The following is a 15,355-nucleotide window of genomic DNA, read 5'->3' as shown; positions in this document are numbered from 1 at the left end:
CCGCAAGAACCACACCGTGGGATAGAAAAGAGATCGCAGAGCCGCACACATAAACAAAAGCTAGAAGAAAAGAGAAAAGACAAGAGATGTTAGTAGACAACCTATGCCTATAAGCCGTCCGTACTGTGGAGAGGAAAAACCCCCCTGCAGGGAGGAAACCTCTGGTGGGCCTGGCGGAGAGGGCGCCCCCCACTCCGGGCAAGCTAACGAGTGCTTGGTGAGCTGTGGCGATGTCTGCAGAGGATGATCTAATATAAAGTTTGCAGCTGAAGAGATCCAGCGCCCCATAGACTTAATCAAGTGTTGATTCCTGCCCTGGCCGCGGAGGCAGCTGCTCCAATCCAGAATGAATGGGGGGAAAAATAGTTAGAAGAAAGTCCGATCCGTGACAAGAGGGTGCATAAACGGGATGAGAACCAGTGTCTCGTAAGTATAGATCTGGAGCTGTCGATGAAGAGGGGATCTGACGGAAGATACTGAATCCTTGGCTTAATTGGACCGTTTTTGAAGATCTGATGTGGAGGATAAAGTGGTTTCTGGGGATTTGAGAGAGATCTGAGCACTTGAGGCCTAGAGCTGGGAAGCTGGAAGTTGATGGAGTTGAGAATTCTGCACAGCGGAGAAATCCAAAGGCGGCGGTCAGGCACAGGGTTTCCATGACGATGTCGTTGAATAGGTTGAAGCATCCTTGCCGGAGAGCAGTGATGAGACAAAGGAGAAGGTCAATAGAGATTGATTAACTTGATGGAGAGGAGGGGAGCAGGCTTTTCTCCATACCTCTGAGCGTTCTCTCTAGAGATCCGCCATCTCTAGAACGGACGAGAGGAGAAGATTGGAGGCGAAATTGATACTGAATGCCCACTAGGTAGCATCTAAATAGAGGAGGGGGCTAAACGTAGAGACAGCCTGAGGTGAGTGATGAAGGCGAGGAGGTGCTGTAGGTTGAAAGAGGTATGAGAGATCAGTTTTTTTTTTATTATTATTATTATTATTATTTATTTATTTATTTATTTTTTATTAATTTTTTTTTTTTATTTATTTTTTTTACTCGCAAAAAAGTGAGTAAATGAAGACCAGGCAGTCGAGTAGGAGGAACGGGTAGATGGGGCGAGAGCGTTCTCCATGAATCCACGTGCTGATTGAAGGAGGCCGGAGAGAGAGTTATTCAGTTGAATATTGTTTGCTGAAGGGTAGTACGAGACGAGGGTTGGGGTCTGCTCCTGGGACCAGGTTGCAGAACTTCTGGATCTTGATGTAACTGTCTGTTTTGAAGTCCTGATGAATAGGAGGAAGTTATTTCCGGGGACTTGAATGAGGTCAAAGTGCCGCAGGCTGATGGCTGGGAAACTGGAGATTCCGATGAGATTGGTTGTCTTGATGGAGAGGAGGATGCGAGACTCTCAGGCGGACCTCCGGGACCTCCGGGATTGAAAGGGGGGGTGGGGAACGGAGGAGGAACTGGTGCTGTATACCTGAGAGATAATTCCTGATGGAGGAAGGGGCCAGGTTAAGGGATAGCCTGAGGTCTGGCATAAAGGCAAGGAGGTGCTGAAGGTTATAGGTGGTGAGAGAGATACTAATCTGGGCACAGAATGCGGTGAAGGAAGACCAGGCAGTAGAATAAGAAGAGCGAGTGGAAAGGGCAAAGGCAATTCTCCCTGAAGCTGCAGGCCGACTTGGGGAGGCTGAAGAGTGTGGAGTTTAGTGGAACACCAGCTGATTGAAAGAAGGAACTTGTCGCGGGTTGGGGTCTGCTTCTGGGACCGGGCTGTAAAACTTGCGGACCATCACACAACCTCCACCATGTTTAACACTGGGCATGGTTAACTTTCCTTTTTTTTTTTTACTGCAAGGTGTAGTATTCTGTAGTAAAATTACTACAGATGGCCAAAGCCCAGTATCTGGGTGCGCGGAATGGTTCACAAGACCTCATGGTTTAAATGGCTTAACGCTCAGAGTCTATCCTTGTATTCCCCTTGATGTCCTGGTACTCTTGCTTTTTTTTTTTTTTTTTTTTTTAAACGGTAAATCACAGGTGTTGTCACGGTAAGTTCACAGGGTGCACTCTGTTCCTTCAGGAATCCTGCAAAGGAAGTGCTTCACAAGAGCAGTTAGACATAGTACTTCCAAGGTAAGGTCATTGCATAGACAGAGAAGCTTTTTTTGAGGGTAGAGATTAAAGAGTGAAGGATGTCTATTGATATAGGGAGCCAGGAGGGAGCAGCAGGGGTGGGCGGGGGGCTCTTGAGGATCTCTCTGAGTGTCAAGCAAACTGATGGGATGGATAGGAGTGTTGAAGAAGGGACGGAGATGAGGCGGCAGAAATACTGAATTCCGGAGATGTAGGCTTTAACGGTAGTGGGGGCTAAGTGAAGAGAATCCCTTGCATGGGCGATGGAGGCTAGAATCCGTTGCTCATTAAATCAGAATGGGATGTATTTTGAGTGCAGAAAGTTGTAAATGTTTTCCATCCAGAGGTAAATGAAGATTTGGTCGCTGGGACTAAGACTGTGGCCATGTAGTGATGAGCAGATTGCAGAAGGTTGGAGAGTGTTGTATTTAGTTGAACGGCAGATGTTGGTGTTGCAGAGTTTGATGAGGGCTAAGGTGGCAGCTGGACCTGAACAAATATATGAAATCGACTGCCGAGATGTTTTTTAAAAACGAAGGCAGAGAGATGAGATGCCAACCATCCTGTGTTAGTTAATACGGGATTGATCAGCGGTTTGCTACCATCTTGTCTGTTTGGAATGGAAAAGGTGAACTCATAAATCAGAGATTTGGGTTTCACAACTCTAATCATTCTCCAAATAGTGGAACTCCTTAATTCATAAATCAAACAGATTTCCAGTCTCGTACCATATATTAAAGCTTGTAGTATCTGAGAGGATGGGCGGACATATGACTAAATTGCTGAGGAAGTCAAGCTCTCCGTGTATATATATATTTTAGATCCAGGTATTGGAGGAAAGCTGGAGCGTTGGAAGCTCTGGAGGAGAGCAGTTGCAGATTTAAACAGTAAACTAAAGCCACTTTTGTATGCTGCAATAGAAGCAGATCTGAAGAGGGAGCCGAGATTTGCTGTAATGAGGAGATATTAACAGTAGAGGAAAGATCTGCTGAACGGGCAGAGATCTTAGGGGTAAACGATGGAATGCTGTCAGTAGTCTGCAGTGGCCTGCTGTAGAGAGCAGAGAGCTGCTGAATGCGGTGGAAATTGGTATTTGAGAGTTAAGGCGTTTTTAGATGATGTCGGCGATGGGGCTGCCTTTGGGCAGAAATGAAGAATGCATAGATCTGAGGCCGCTGCAGAACCTGAGAGGATGGGAATGCGTTGCTCAGAGGCTGCTGCAAAACCTATTGATTTGATCAGGAGCAGTCTAAGAGTGTATTGTCCATTGCGGGACAGGAGGACGCTTGACTGAAATGTTGATAATCGTAGCACATAGTTTCCAAATGTGACTGGTAGCTCAAATTGAATGAAATGGACTTTGAAAGTTATATTAAGTGCCTTGATGAAGTTGGGGGCAAATGAGGAAGTGCAAATCCAGGAACAAGAAGGTTGCAGGAATGGCCTGATGCAGGGAAGCCGTAAATTAATGTGACGGTGGATTCTTAACATCTCAGAAAGCTGATAAGCATGGCTTCGTGACAAGGTCCTCAAGGGGAGGGGTTTGGATTTGAAAAATTCAAGTTAATATATGTAGCAAAAGAGGTTGAGGCAGGAGGGTACTGAGAATCCCTCAGAAAGACAACAAACTGCAGGAATTGATAGAAAGTTTGGAGAGTGCCAGATTCGCAGCGATAGCAAATCATCTTAAATTATGTAGAGCTTGTGGTGTTATGCTGCCATCTAGAGGTTACGATTGGAATTGAAACTATTGGCTTCAGTGAAGCAGGGTAGCATATATTTGGTTATTGCGATTACAATCCTTGTCTATGTATTAAGCATTTGCTTTAGAACAGTTAGTGATGATATAAGTAAGTTAACGTAGGTCTAGAAGAGGAGCCTGTAGTATTTAGATGTCACAATTCGGCGAGTTGAAGCTCTCATGTTGCAAAAGCGCAGCAGCAGGAGCCAGAAGATTGCAGTCGTGAGGCACAGGCTCGCATTGCCTGTTAAAGCTGCCTGGTCCCGGTAGCAACTTACCACTCCCAGTAGTCACTCGCTGAGGCGTTGCCGTGGTAACCATGGTCTGTGAGGCGCCGGTGTAAAACAGTTGCAGTGCAGCGGTGACATTGAAACAGTCTTTCTGATGAAAACGCAGACCAAGTTGAGAATGTCACTGTGCTTTGAACGGCGCAGACTGAGCAGGTAGGAAAATAGCTGATACTATCTTGCGAGCGCAGAGCAGAGAAACGGCTTGCAGTGAAAGAAACGAACAACAAAAAACAAACACAGACAAGGAAGCGGAAATAGTGCTGGGTTAAAGTAGAAAAAGAGAGCGAGATAGACAGGAGGGGCAGCCAATAACACATACGTGGAGCAGCGCTGGCCATGCCCTAATAATTGACGAGGCGAGCGCTGCATTGTGTGATTGGCTGGAAATACTAAATGAGGCTGAACTGGGATCAGCTTCCACCCGGAAGAGATCGCGGACGCTACCGGGCAGGATGCCACGGAGGGAAGGTAAGACAGGCTAAAGAAAAGGAAATAGGATAAGAAGAAAAAGGAGCGCAAAGCGGGAGAGCGCCCTCTACGGCATCCCCCGAATTACGCCTAAAGGCTAACATTTGTTACAAGATATCACATTATTTTTTACATACAATTACCCATTTATACAGTTGGGGTTTTACTGGAGCAATCTAGGTAAAATACCTTGCTTAAGGGTACAGCAGCAGTGACCCCCACCTGGGAATGAACCCACGACCCTCTGGTCAAGAGTGCAGAGCCCTAACCACTATGCTACACTACTTATAAATATCATATGGAAGATACTGAAATTGAAGAAGGAATCTATGAAAAAGACCTAGACAATGTGAGGAAGCTATAAAAAAGGCCAACAAGATGCTCGGATATATAGTGAAGAGTGTTGAATTTAAATCAAGAGAAGTAATGTTAAAACTTTACAATGCATTACTAAGACATCTAGGATATTGTGTTCAGTTCTGGTCACCTTATTACAAAAAGGATATTGCTGCTCTAGAAAGAGTGCAAAGAAGAGTGACCAGAATTATTCCGGGTTTAAAAGGCATGTTGTATGCAGACAGGCTAAAAGAATTGAATCTATTCAGTCTTGAACAAAGAAGACTACGCGGCGATCTGATTCAAGCATTCAAAATTCTAAAAGTTATTGACAATGTCAAACCAGGGGACTTTTTTGACCTGAAAAAAAGAAACAAGGACCAGGGGTCACAAATGGAGATTAGATAAAGGGGCATTCAGAACAGAAAATAGGAGGCACTTTTTTACACAGAGAATTGTGAGGGTCTGGAACCAACTCCCCAGTAATGTTGTTGAAGCTGACACCCTGGGATCCTTCAAGAAGCTGCTTGATGAGATTCTGGGGTCAATAAGCTACTAACAACCAAACGAGCAAGAAGGGCTGAACCGCCACCTCTCGTTTGTAAACTTTCTTATGTTCTTAATACAGTCTAGTCTAGTGATATTAAACTGCAGTTACAATGTCATTTTAATACAGTTTAGTCTAGTGATATTAAACTGCAGTTACAATGTCATTCCAGTACAGTCTAGTCTAGTAATATTAAATTGCATTTTCAATGTCATTTCACTACACACCCACCGTTTAAAGATACAAATGTTTATTTTTTTTTTAATTGCCAGTTTCCGTTTTCGAAGTTGCGTGACCAGTATGCAGTCTCCCTTAGTGTTTATTTTTAAATTTTATAAACAATAATAATTAGAGAACCGAATTATTTCTCTGACTTACCCACAGGACGGCATGTTGTTGGTCCGGACTGGAAGTGCGTGAGACGCGCAGTTGCTGAGTGACCGGTGCAATGCAATGCAGATCTCGTCAGGACAATGCGTGTACTGTACTAATCTTTAGCTGATATCGGCCGCGCTGATAACACATTCAATCCCGTAACCTGGGGCTGTTTCAGTTTACACCAGCGGTAGCGGCAGAAAGTTTCTCTCACACTCTCACTCTCTCCCTTCTGTCTCACTGTCTCACTGTCCCTTCTCCGTCTCTCCCAGGTGTGGAAAGGTAACTCCACTCAGACTAAGCGAATATGTTTGGATGGATTTCTCTGCCCCGGCCCCTATAAGACACGAGCCCTTTTGTAAAGTTAAAAATGATTCCTTTCACTCTTTCTAATTTTAAACAGCCTCTCCCTCTCTCTCCCTCTGTGCGTGCCTTATTCCCTGTGTTTTATCTCTCCCTTTCCTATGTCCTGTAATTTAAAATAATCAACTTCCTCTCTCTCTCTCTCTCTCTCTCTCTCTCTCTCTCTCTCTCATATCTCTCTCTCTCTCTCTCTCTCTCTCTCTCTCTCTCTCTCTCTCTCTCTCTCTCTCTCTCCTCATTCTTCATTTCTCCTCAGATATTTGTACTTGACCGATATGTGGTTTGACACTTTGTACAATTCTACCCCTCTCTCTCCCTCTCTCCCCCTCTCTTCCTCTCTCCCTCTCTCCCCCTCTCTTAACTGAATTTAGTTCAATTCATTTCAATGCTCTTAATGGCATGCCCATTCAGAATAGTGGATTTGGTTAGGATCAGGGTTAACAGAAGTCTGTGGGAAGCTGCCTCGGATTTTTCCAGTTTTCAGCCCTAATTTGTATCCAGGTCTAAAACAATACTTTTGTTAAATCGTCCACCAGCTTTTACTATTGTATTCACATATTTTTATTTCAGCATGGTATTTATTAAATTGTGTTAGAGCCATTCAAAACTAAAATCTTATGGATTATCTCTCCTACAGCCTGTATCTGTAATATATAACATAGCCACTCTCTCACAGCCTGTATCTGTAATATATAACATAGCCATTCTCTCACAGCCTGTATCTGTAATATATAACATAGCCATTCTCTCACAGCCTGTATCTGTAATATATAACATAGCCATTCTCTCACAGCCTGTATCTGTAATATATAACATAGCCACTCCCTCTCTCTCTCCTTACTCAATTTGGGCTTTGAACTTCAGACTTCCCCTTTTGTCTGCCTGTTACACAGCACCGTTTCCGAGACAACAAGCCGCCACCCACCACAGGTAACCAGACAACCAATCACACTGCCCCCTCGCTCCCTCCACCCCCCCCTGCTCTCTCTCTCTGTGTTCTCTCTTCTCTTTCTCTCTCTCTCTTTCTCTCTCTCCTCTCTCTCTCTTTCTCTCTCTCTCCTCTCTCTCTCCTCTCTTTCTCTCTCTTTTTCTCTCTCTCTTTCTCTCTCTTTCTCTCTCTCTCCTCTCTTTCTCTCTCTCTCCTCTCCCCCCCTCTCTCTCTCCTCTCTTTCTCTCGCTCTTTCTCTCTCTCTCTCAGCATTGGCATGACATGAGAATTGCTAAAGCGTAGTGTGTTACAATATAGAAAATGAATGCCTCAGTGAAAGAGGAGAAAAAGTGCATTAAAAAAACACAACAACTCAATCCCCCCTCCCACATTCAGAAACCCAACATTACCCCCCCTCTCATATTTACAAACACAGCGATTCTCCTTTTTCCATTCTTTGTTCATGGATATGATCACCCCTCCCTCCCTGTTCTATCTGCTGTCCCTCAGGGTGTGACACACCAGTTCAGGCGTCTGCTTCTCCTCTCCTAGAAGGATTGGTAATCTTTCAGTGTCAGGAAGGAGTATAACATTTGGCACTAGATATTTTTCCCTTGTTTCTTTGTATTTAGAGCAGGACAGCAGGAAATGCATCTCTGCTTCTATCTCTCCTGATTCACAGTGGAGGCACAGCCTGTGCTCTCTGTGCCAGCCGGTTTCGATGGCCAGGCTGTGGTCGCCGAGTCTGTATTGAATTAACGTTTGTCTTTCCTTAGTGTTTTTAACTATGATTAGGTAATCTGCCAATTGAATTTCTCAGTTTAGGGCCCGATAACATTCTAGTTTGTTTTTGGATATAATATCATTTTTCTAATATTCAATGTATTTACTTTTTAGAGATTTGTCAATTTGTTTAAAGAATGTGTTTATTGTATTCTGCACGATGTCATTGTTTTTATAATATAACAAATAAACATTACTAAACATGACCCATCTCTGAGCAGAAGAGAACAGCACATTTTCAGTGAATTTGTTCTTCAAATTAAGGTCAATTTTTTTGAATTATTGTTCTTGGATTTTTTTTTGTGAGTGGCTTGTATCTGAGGCTCACTGGTTTGAGTGTGGCTTGGTTCTGTGAGCCTCAAAACCAGTTGGACCAGGGGGTCCTTGTCTAGGAGAGCTGGTTGCTCAGTAGGGCCTCATATTTATAGGAGTCCTGGTCTGCATGTTTTAAGTGGAACCAGAACTTGGCTTCTCTCTTCTGAATAGGGATTAGAAGGGGGAACAGTCCCAGCTCAGCCCCGCAGGTGTTATTGAGGGCATTTCTGTGAACCTGCAGGATATTTTTGCAAAATTCCAATTGTAGGATTTCTGTTGGGCTTTAGTCCCAGTTTTTGTTTTTGTGGTTTATGAGGGGTCCCCACACTTCACTACTGTATAGCAGGATTGGTTGTATGACGGAGTTTTGAGCAAAATTTGTATTGGTATCTTGGTCTTGCCAAATCGAGTCTTTATAGATAGAAAGCCTGACGTGCTTTTTCTTTGAATGCATTTCTAGCCAGGCTGAAACTCCCTGAAGCACTGATGATCAGACCCAGGTAATTGTAGTTGGTGCTGTGATCTCATACGGTGTTGCCCAGTGAAGCAGTACCTGTTTGCCTGAGATCTGGATTTCTTCTGGAAGACCATAACTCTGGTCCAGATTGACCGTCCGTGCCTATTTCTGACAGTACTGCTCTAGCAGTGCCAGGCTCTGCTGCAGCCCCTGCTATGTGGTAAACAGCAGGACCAGGTCATCTCTGTAGAGCAGGAATTTAATTTCTGTATCGTGGAGAGTGAGGCCAGGGACAGCAGACTGCTCCAGCACTGTAGCTAGCTCATTGATATAAATATTGAACAGTGTTGGACTCAAGCTGCAGCCCTGTCACACCCCACGCCCCTGTGAGAAGAATTCTGTCCTTTTGTTTTCAATTTTCATACCACATTTATTTTCTGAATACATTGAATTTATTATTTCATATACTTTACCCCCTACACCAGCTTACTGCTCACACAGATGCCTCGGTAGTTACTGGGGTTGAATTTGTCTCCACTTTTATAGATAGGGGTAATCAGTCCTTGATTCCAGATCTCAGGAACACACCCAGCACCCAGGACTAAATTAAGAAGCTGAAGCAGGGCCTCCTGCATTGCAGGGTTGCTCTGTTTCAGCATCTCATTGCTGATGTTATCTGTGCCACAGGCTTTCCTAGGTTCGAGGGCCTGAAGTTTCTCCTTTAGTTCCTGCATTGTTACTGGTGAGTCGAACGGGTTCTGCTTGTATTTTATTGTTTGTGCTTTTAATTTTTTTAGGGTTGAAATTTGTTCAGAATTTAGATTTTTGTTTAAAGGTTTTCAAAATAGTTTTTCTATATATTGCCATTTTGGATTGCCAAATCTTTTAAGTTTTTTAGTGTTCATTTTTTCCATAATTCCCACAAGGAGTTTTGATCAATTGGTTCCTCAGTTTGGGTCTGTTTTTTGGACATGCTGTCTTGTTTTTTCTTGCTCAGGAGGTGTTTGTACTGCTTTAGTGCAGTGCAGTAGTTGAGGCGTGACTCCTGGTGTGTTTTTGGTTTGACAGCCGTCTCAGGTGTTTCCTAGCTGAGCTCCATTCACTGTCAAACCATTTCTCTTTGGGAGGGTTTTTTGATATTTTTTTTTTCTTTGATATTTTGCATAGATTAGATTTTTTTTGCCAATTTCTCAAAAATACTATTTACATTTTCAGCAGCTAAATGTGCCTCTTTTTTGTTATTTTGGTAACGTTTTGTTGGAAGCTGTTTAGCATACTTCCAACCTCGTCACTGGTTTGTGCTCTCTGCTAGTCTGCAGTGCTTGACTGGGTCCATTTGCAATCGGGTCGCAGGGGGACCAGTTTTTCGGGAGGGTTCAGGTCTGTGGTGGGCTGCTCTGACCTTTTTAAGGATAAGGTTAGGTGACTGTGGTCAGAGAAGGCAGTCTGTTTACTATAAATGCATTCATATTTTTTGTGTCTGTGTCAGTTATGGCATAATCTAACGCACTGCTATCTAGAGCTGAGCTGTAGGTGAATCTCCCCAGACAGAGTCCCACCCTGGTCCTGCCGTTGACTATGTACAGACCCAGGCCTTGACAGCGATGCAGGAACTGTTTCCCTCTCAATCGTGGCTATTCCTGTGTGCCTGTGTGTCTGTCTGTATGTCTGGGTATGTGTGTTTGTATGGGGCTGTGTGTGTGTGTTTGGGACTGTGTGTGTATTTGGGGCTGTGTGTGTGCCGCTGTGTGTGTGTTGTAACACAGCAGGGAGGGGGTTAATCTCCTCCTTGCAGAAAACATGTGCATATGCACATTTTGTTAATTTGCTTATTGTTTAATTGTTTTTCTGTTAATTGTTTTATTGTTAATTATCACCTGCACCTGGCTAGGATTGTAAATTAGAGCCAGGTGCAGGGTTTATAAGGAGAGCAGTCAGTCTGCTCTAGGCTGCTAAGGAGAAGGAGGCAGAAAGGAGTGCTCTGCTTCCTGGCAGTCGTGAGGTAACAAAGTATGCTGCATTAAACCTGTGTGGTTTTTGTTAAGGTGTTTGGCAGGTAAACGGTTTAGCCGTCCTGCGAGTGAGTCAGGGACCTGCCTGTCTAGTTAGTGCTCGTAAAGAGCTAAATGTTTTGTTTATTTTGGTTTTTGTGACTATTAAAAAAATAGCGCAACAGCGCTTTTAAAAATCAAGTTTTGTGTGTGGCTGGGTCATTTAAAGTGCTGAAAAAGAACCCGAAGGACTAAAACCCTTCACAGTGTCTGTCTGTGTGTCTGTGTGTCTGGGGCTGTGTGAACATAAGAACATAAGAAAGTTTACAAACAAGAGGAGGCCATTCAGCCCATCTTGCTCGTTTGGTTGTTAGTAGCTTATTGATCCCAGAATCTTATCAAGCAGCTTCTTGAAGGATCCCAGGGTGTCGGCTTCAACAACATTACTGGGGAGTTGGTTCCAAACCCTCACAATTCTCTGTGTAAAAAAGTGCCTCCTATTTTCTGTTCTGAATGCCCCTTTATCTAATCTCCATTTGTGACCCCTGGTCCTTGTTTCTTTTTTCAGGTCAAAGAAGTCCCCTGGGTCGACATTGTCTATACCTTTTAGGATTTTGAATCTTTGAATCAGATCACTGCGTTGTCTTCTTTGTTCAAGACTGAATAGATTCAATTCTTTTAGCCTGTCTGCATACGACATGCCTTTTAAACCTGGGATAATTCTGATTGCTCTTCTTTCTAGAGCAGCAATATCCTTTTTGTAACGAGGTGACCAGAACTGAACACAATATTCTAGGTGAGGTCTTACTCATGCATTGTAAAGTTTTAACATTACTTCCCTTGATTTAAATTCAACACTTCTCACAATATATCCGAGCATCTTGTTGGCCTTTTTTATAGCTTCCCCACATTGTCTAGATGAAGACATTTCTGAGTCAACATAAACTCCTGGGTTTCTTTCATAGTTCCCTTCTTCAATTTCAGTATCTCCCATATGATATTTATAATGCACATTTTTATTGCCTGCGTGCAATACTTTACACTTTTCTCTATTAAATTTCATTTGCCATGTGTCTGCCCAGTTCTGAATGCTGTCTAGATCATTTTGAATGACCTTTGCTGCTGCAACAGTGTTTGCCACTCCTCCTATTTTTGTGTCGTCTGCAAATTTAACGAGTTTGCTTACTATACCAGAATCTAAATCATTAATGTAGATTAGGAATAGCAGAGGACCTAAAACTGATCCCTGTGGTACACCACTGGTTACCTCACTCCATTTTGAGGTTTCTCCTCTAATCAGTACTTTCTGTTTTCTACATGTTAACCACTCCCTAATCCATGTGCATGCATTTCCTTGAATCCCTACTGCGTTCAGTTTGAGAATTAATCTTTTATGCGGGACTTTCTCAAAAGCTTTCCGGAAATCTAAATAAACCATGTCGTATGCTTTGCAGTTATCCATTTTCAATGTTGCATCCTCAAAAAAGTCAAGCAGGTTAGTTAGACACGATCTCCCTTTCCTAAAACCATGCTGACTGTCTCCCAGGATATTGTTACCATATAGGTAATTTTCCATTTTGGAACTTATTATAGTTTCCATAAGTTTACATATAATAGAAGTCAGGCTTACTGGTCTGTAGTTACCTGGTTCGGTTTTGTCTCCCTTTTTGTGGATCGGTATTATGTTTGCTATTTTCCAGTCTGTCGGTACAACCCCTGTGTCATGAGACTGTTGCATGATCTTGGTTAGCGGTTTGTAAATAACTTCTTTCATTTCTTTGAGTACTATTGGGAGGATCTCATCCGGCCCAGGGGATCTGTTTATTTTAAGAGCTCCTAGTCCCTTTAACACTTCTGCCTCTGTTATGCTAAAGTTATTTAAAATTGGATAGGAACAGGTCGACATGTGGGGCATGTTGTCCGTGTCCTCCTTTGTAAAAACCTGTGAAAAGTAATCATTTAATATATTTGCTATTTTATATGTGTGTGTGATTGGGGCTGTGTCTGTGTCTGTGTGTCTGTCCGTGTGTCTGGGGCTGTGTGTGTGTCTGTCTGTATGTCTGTGTGTCTTTGTGTGTGTCTGGGGCTGTGTGTGTGTTTGGGGCTGTGTGTGTCTGTCTGTGTGTCTGGGGCTGTGTCTGTGTTTGGGGTGTGTGTGTCTGTGTGTCTGTGTGTCTGGGGTTGTGTGTGTGTCTGGGGCTGCGTGTGAGTGTGTGTGTGTGTGTGTGTGTGTGTGTGTGTGTGTGTTTTGGGCTGTGTGTGTGTGTGTGTGTGTCTGTGTGTGTGTGTGTTTTGGGCTGTGTGTGTGTGTGTATTTGGGGCTGTGTGTGGTCCCGTGTGTGTTTCTGAGGATGTGTGTGTGTTCATCTATGATTTTGCCATTTGTGTCTCAGACATTTAACCTCCTCTTTGAATGTTCCCTTGCTGTTATAATATTGGAAAAACATTTTGGAATTGGTTTTAGCCCCCTTAGCAATATTGATTTCTATCTCTCTCTTGGCCTTTCTAACTTCCTTTTTGACTTGTGTTTGCAGTTCCAAGTACTCTTTCTGTGTACTTTGTTTTTGGTCCCTTTTAAACGCTCTGTAAAGTGCCTTTTTTGCTGAATTTTTTTTTAATTGATCTATTAAACCATTTGGGCCATTTTGTTTTAGATGTAGATTTGTCTACTTTTGGGATGTAATTGTTTTGCGTCTCTAGTACTACATTTTTAAAAACAGCCATCCTTTTTCTGTGGATGTTTTCTCTATTTTACTCCAATCTACTTCTGTTAGTCTCTGTTTCATACCTTCATAGTTTGCTTTTCTAAAATTGTAAACCTTAGCTTTAGTCGTTACTTTTGGGGTTTTAAAAAATACTTCAAATGAGACTATGTTGTGGTCTGAGTTTGCCAATGGCTCTCTGACCTCTGTTTTAGAGTTTCTGTCTTCGTTGTTTGAAAAGACTAAATCAAGGCATGCCTCCCCTCTAGTCAGTGCCTTAACAAATTGTGTTAGGAAGCAGTCATTTGTCATTTCCACCATTTCAATTTCGTCCGTCGTGCTCCCCACCGGGTTCTCCCATTTTATACGGGGAAGTTGAAATCCCCCATTAGTATGGCTTCTCCTTTTCTACACGCATTTCGAATGTCATTGTATAACAGATTATTTTGCTCAGCGTCTGAATTTGGCAGTCTATAGCATGCTCCTATTATTATGCCCTTTGAATTTGTGTCCATTATTCTGACCCATATTGATTCTGCATTGTTTTCTTTGTCCTGATTTAACACCTGGGCTTCAAGTCTATTTCTTATGTATCATGCTACCCCTCTGCCTCTTCTGTCCTGCCTGTCTGTCCTATATAGTGTATACCCACTAATAGAGTGTTTGGGGCTGTGTGTGTGCCTCAATAGTGTCTTTGGGGCTGTGTGTGTGCCTATCTGTATGTGTCTGGGGCTGTGTGTGTGTCTGTCTGTGTGTCTGTGTGTGTGTCCTGGCCTGTGTGTGTGATTGGGGCTGTGTCTGTGTGTCTGTCCGTGTGTCTGGGGCTGTATGTGTGTCTGTCTGTATGTCTGTGTGTCTTTGTGTGTGTCTGGGGCTGTGTGTGTGTTTGGGGCTGTGTGTGTCTGTCTGTGTGTCTGGGGCTGTGTCTGTGTTTGGGGCTGTGTGTGTCTGTGTGTCTGGGGTTGTGTGTGTGTCTGGGGCTGCGTGTGAGTGTGTGTGTTGTGTGTAAGTGTTTTGGGCTGTGTGTGTGTGTGTCTGTGTGTGTGTGTGTGTATGTGTTTTGGGCTGTGTGTGTGTGTGTGTGTGTGTGTGTGTTTTGGGCTGTGTGTGTGTGTGTATTTGGGGCTGTGTGTGGTCCCGTGTGTGTTTCTGAGGATTGTGTGTGTGTGTGTGTGTGTGTGTGTGTTTTGGGCTGTGTGTGTGTGTGTGTGTGTGTGTGTGAGTGTGTGTCTGTTTGGGGTTGTGTGTGGTCCCCTGTGTGTTTCTGAGGATGTGTGTGTGTGTGTGTGTGTATGTGTTTTGGGCTGTGTGTGGTCCCGTGTGTGTGTGTGTGTGTGTGTGTGTGTGAGTGTGTGTGTGTGTGAGTGTGTGTCTGTTTGGGGTTGTGTGTGGTCCCCTGTGTGTTTCTGAGGATGTGTGTGTGTGTGTGTGTGTGTGTGTGTGTGTGTGTGTGTGTGTGTGTGTGTGTGTGTGTCTGGGGCTGTGTGTGTGTGTGTGTGTGTGTGTGTTCCTGTGCTTTCCTGTGTGCTTGAGCCTTGTCTGTGTGTCTGGAGCTGTCTGTGTCTCTTTTCTGATTTAGTTTGGGACCTGGCCAGTCTTGAGAGATTGTTTCATTTTAATCTTCCAATAAATATATGATATAAACACAGCTGTGCAACTGTGCTGTATTTAAATAACGCCAGCATTTAATCAAACCGAGTACAACAGGGAAACAGTATTTCGCGTCTGTTGGTTGAGATGAGAACTGCGCCTCTTAAATGAATGACATGTTTTTTTCTATGTTGTCGGTGAAATGTTGCATTGTTGTCCCGCGTGGTTTTCCTGTATTCAGAACTAGAGCTGTATCTCCATCGTGTTCACTTCTGTATGAAAGGAACATTCTAGTTAAGCTCATATCATTTGCTATCCCGGTTTCCTATGGGGATTTC

The 15,355-nt window shown here is 43.5% G+C and overlaps 1 protein-coding gene across 1 annotated transcript in view; it reads right to left on the bottom strand.

Moving 5' to 3' along the window:
* ptpn6 (protein tyrosine phosphatase non-receptor type 6) overlaps positions 1-6,329 on the bottom strand; it is a 42,679-nt gene extending 36,350 nt beyond the window's left edge. The window contains exon 1 of the mRNA XM_058993520.1: positions 5,892-6,329. Coding sequence (XP_058849503.1) covers positions 5,892-5,905 — 14 coding nt within the window. The 5' untranslated portion in view covers positions 5,906-6,329. The remainder of the gene's footprint in view (positions 1-5,891) is intronic.
* Between the last annotated feature and the right edge of the window lie 9,026 nt (positions 6,330-15,355).

This window comes from Acipenser ruthenus, chromosome 20 (genome assembly GCF_902713425.1).
Source record: "Acipenser ruthenus chromosome 20, fAciRut3.2 maternal haplotype, whole genome shotgun sequence".
Classification (NCBI taxonomy): Eukaryota; Metazoa; Chordata; class Actinopteri; order Acipenseriformes; family Acipenseridae; genus Acipenser; species Acipenser ruthenus.
Note: the sequence above shows the minus strand (reverse complement) of the source record. Positions and strands in the feature narration are given on the sequence as shown.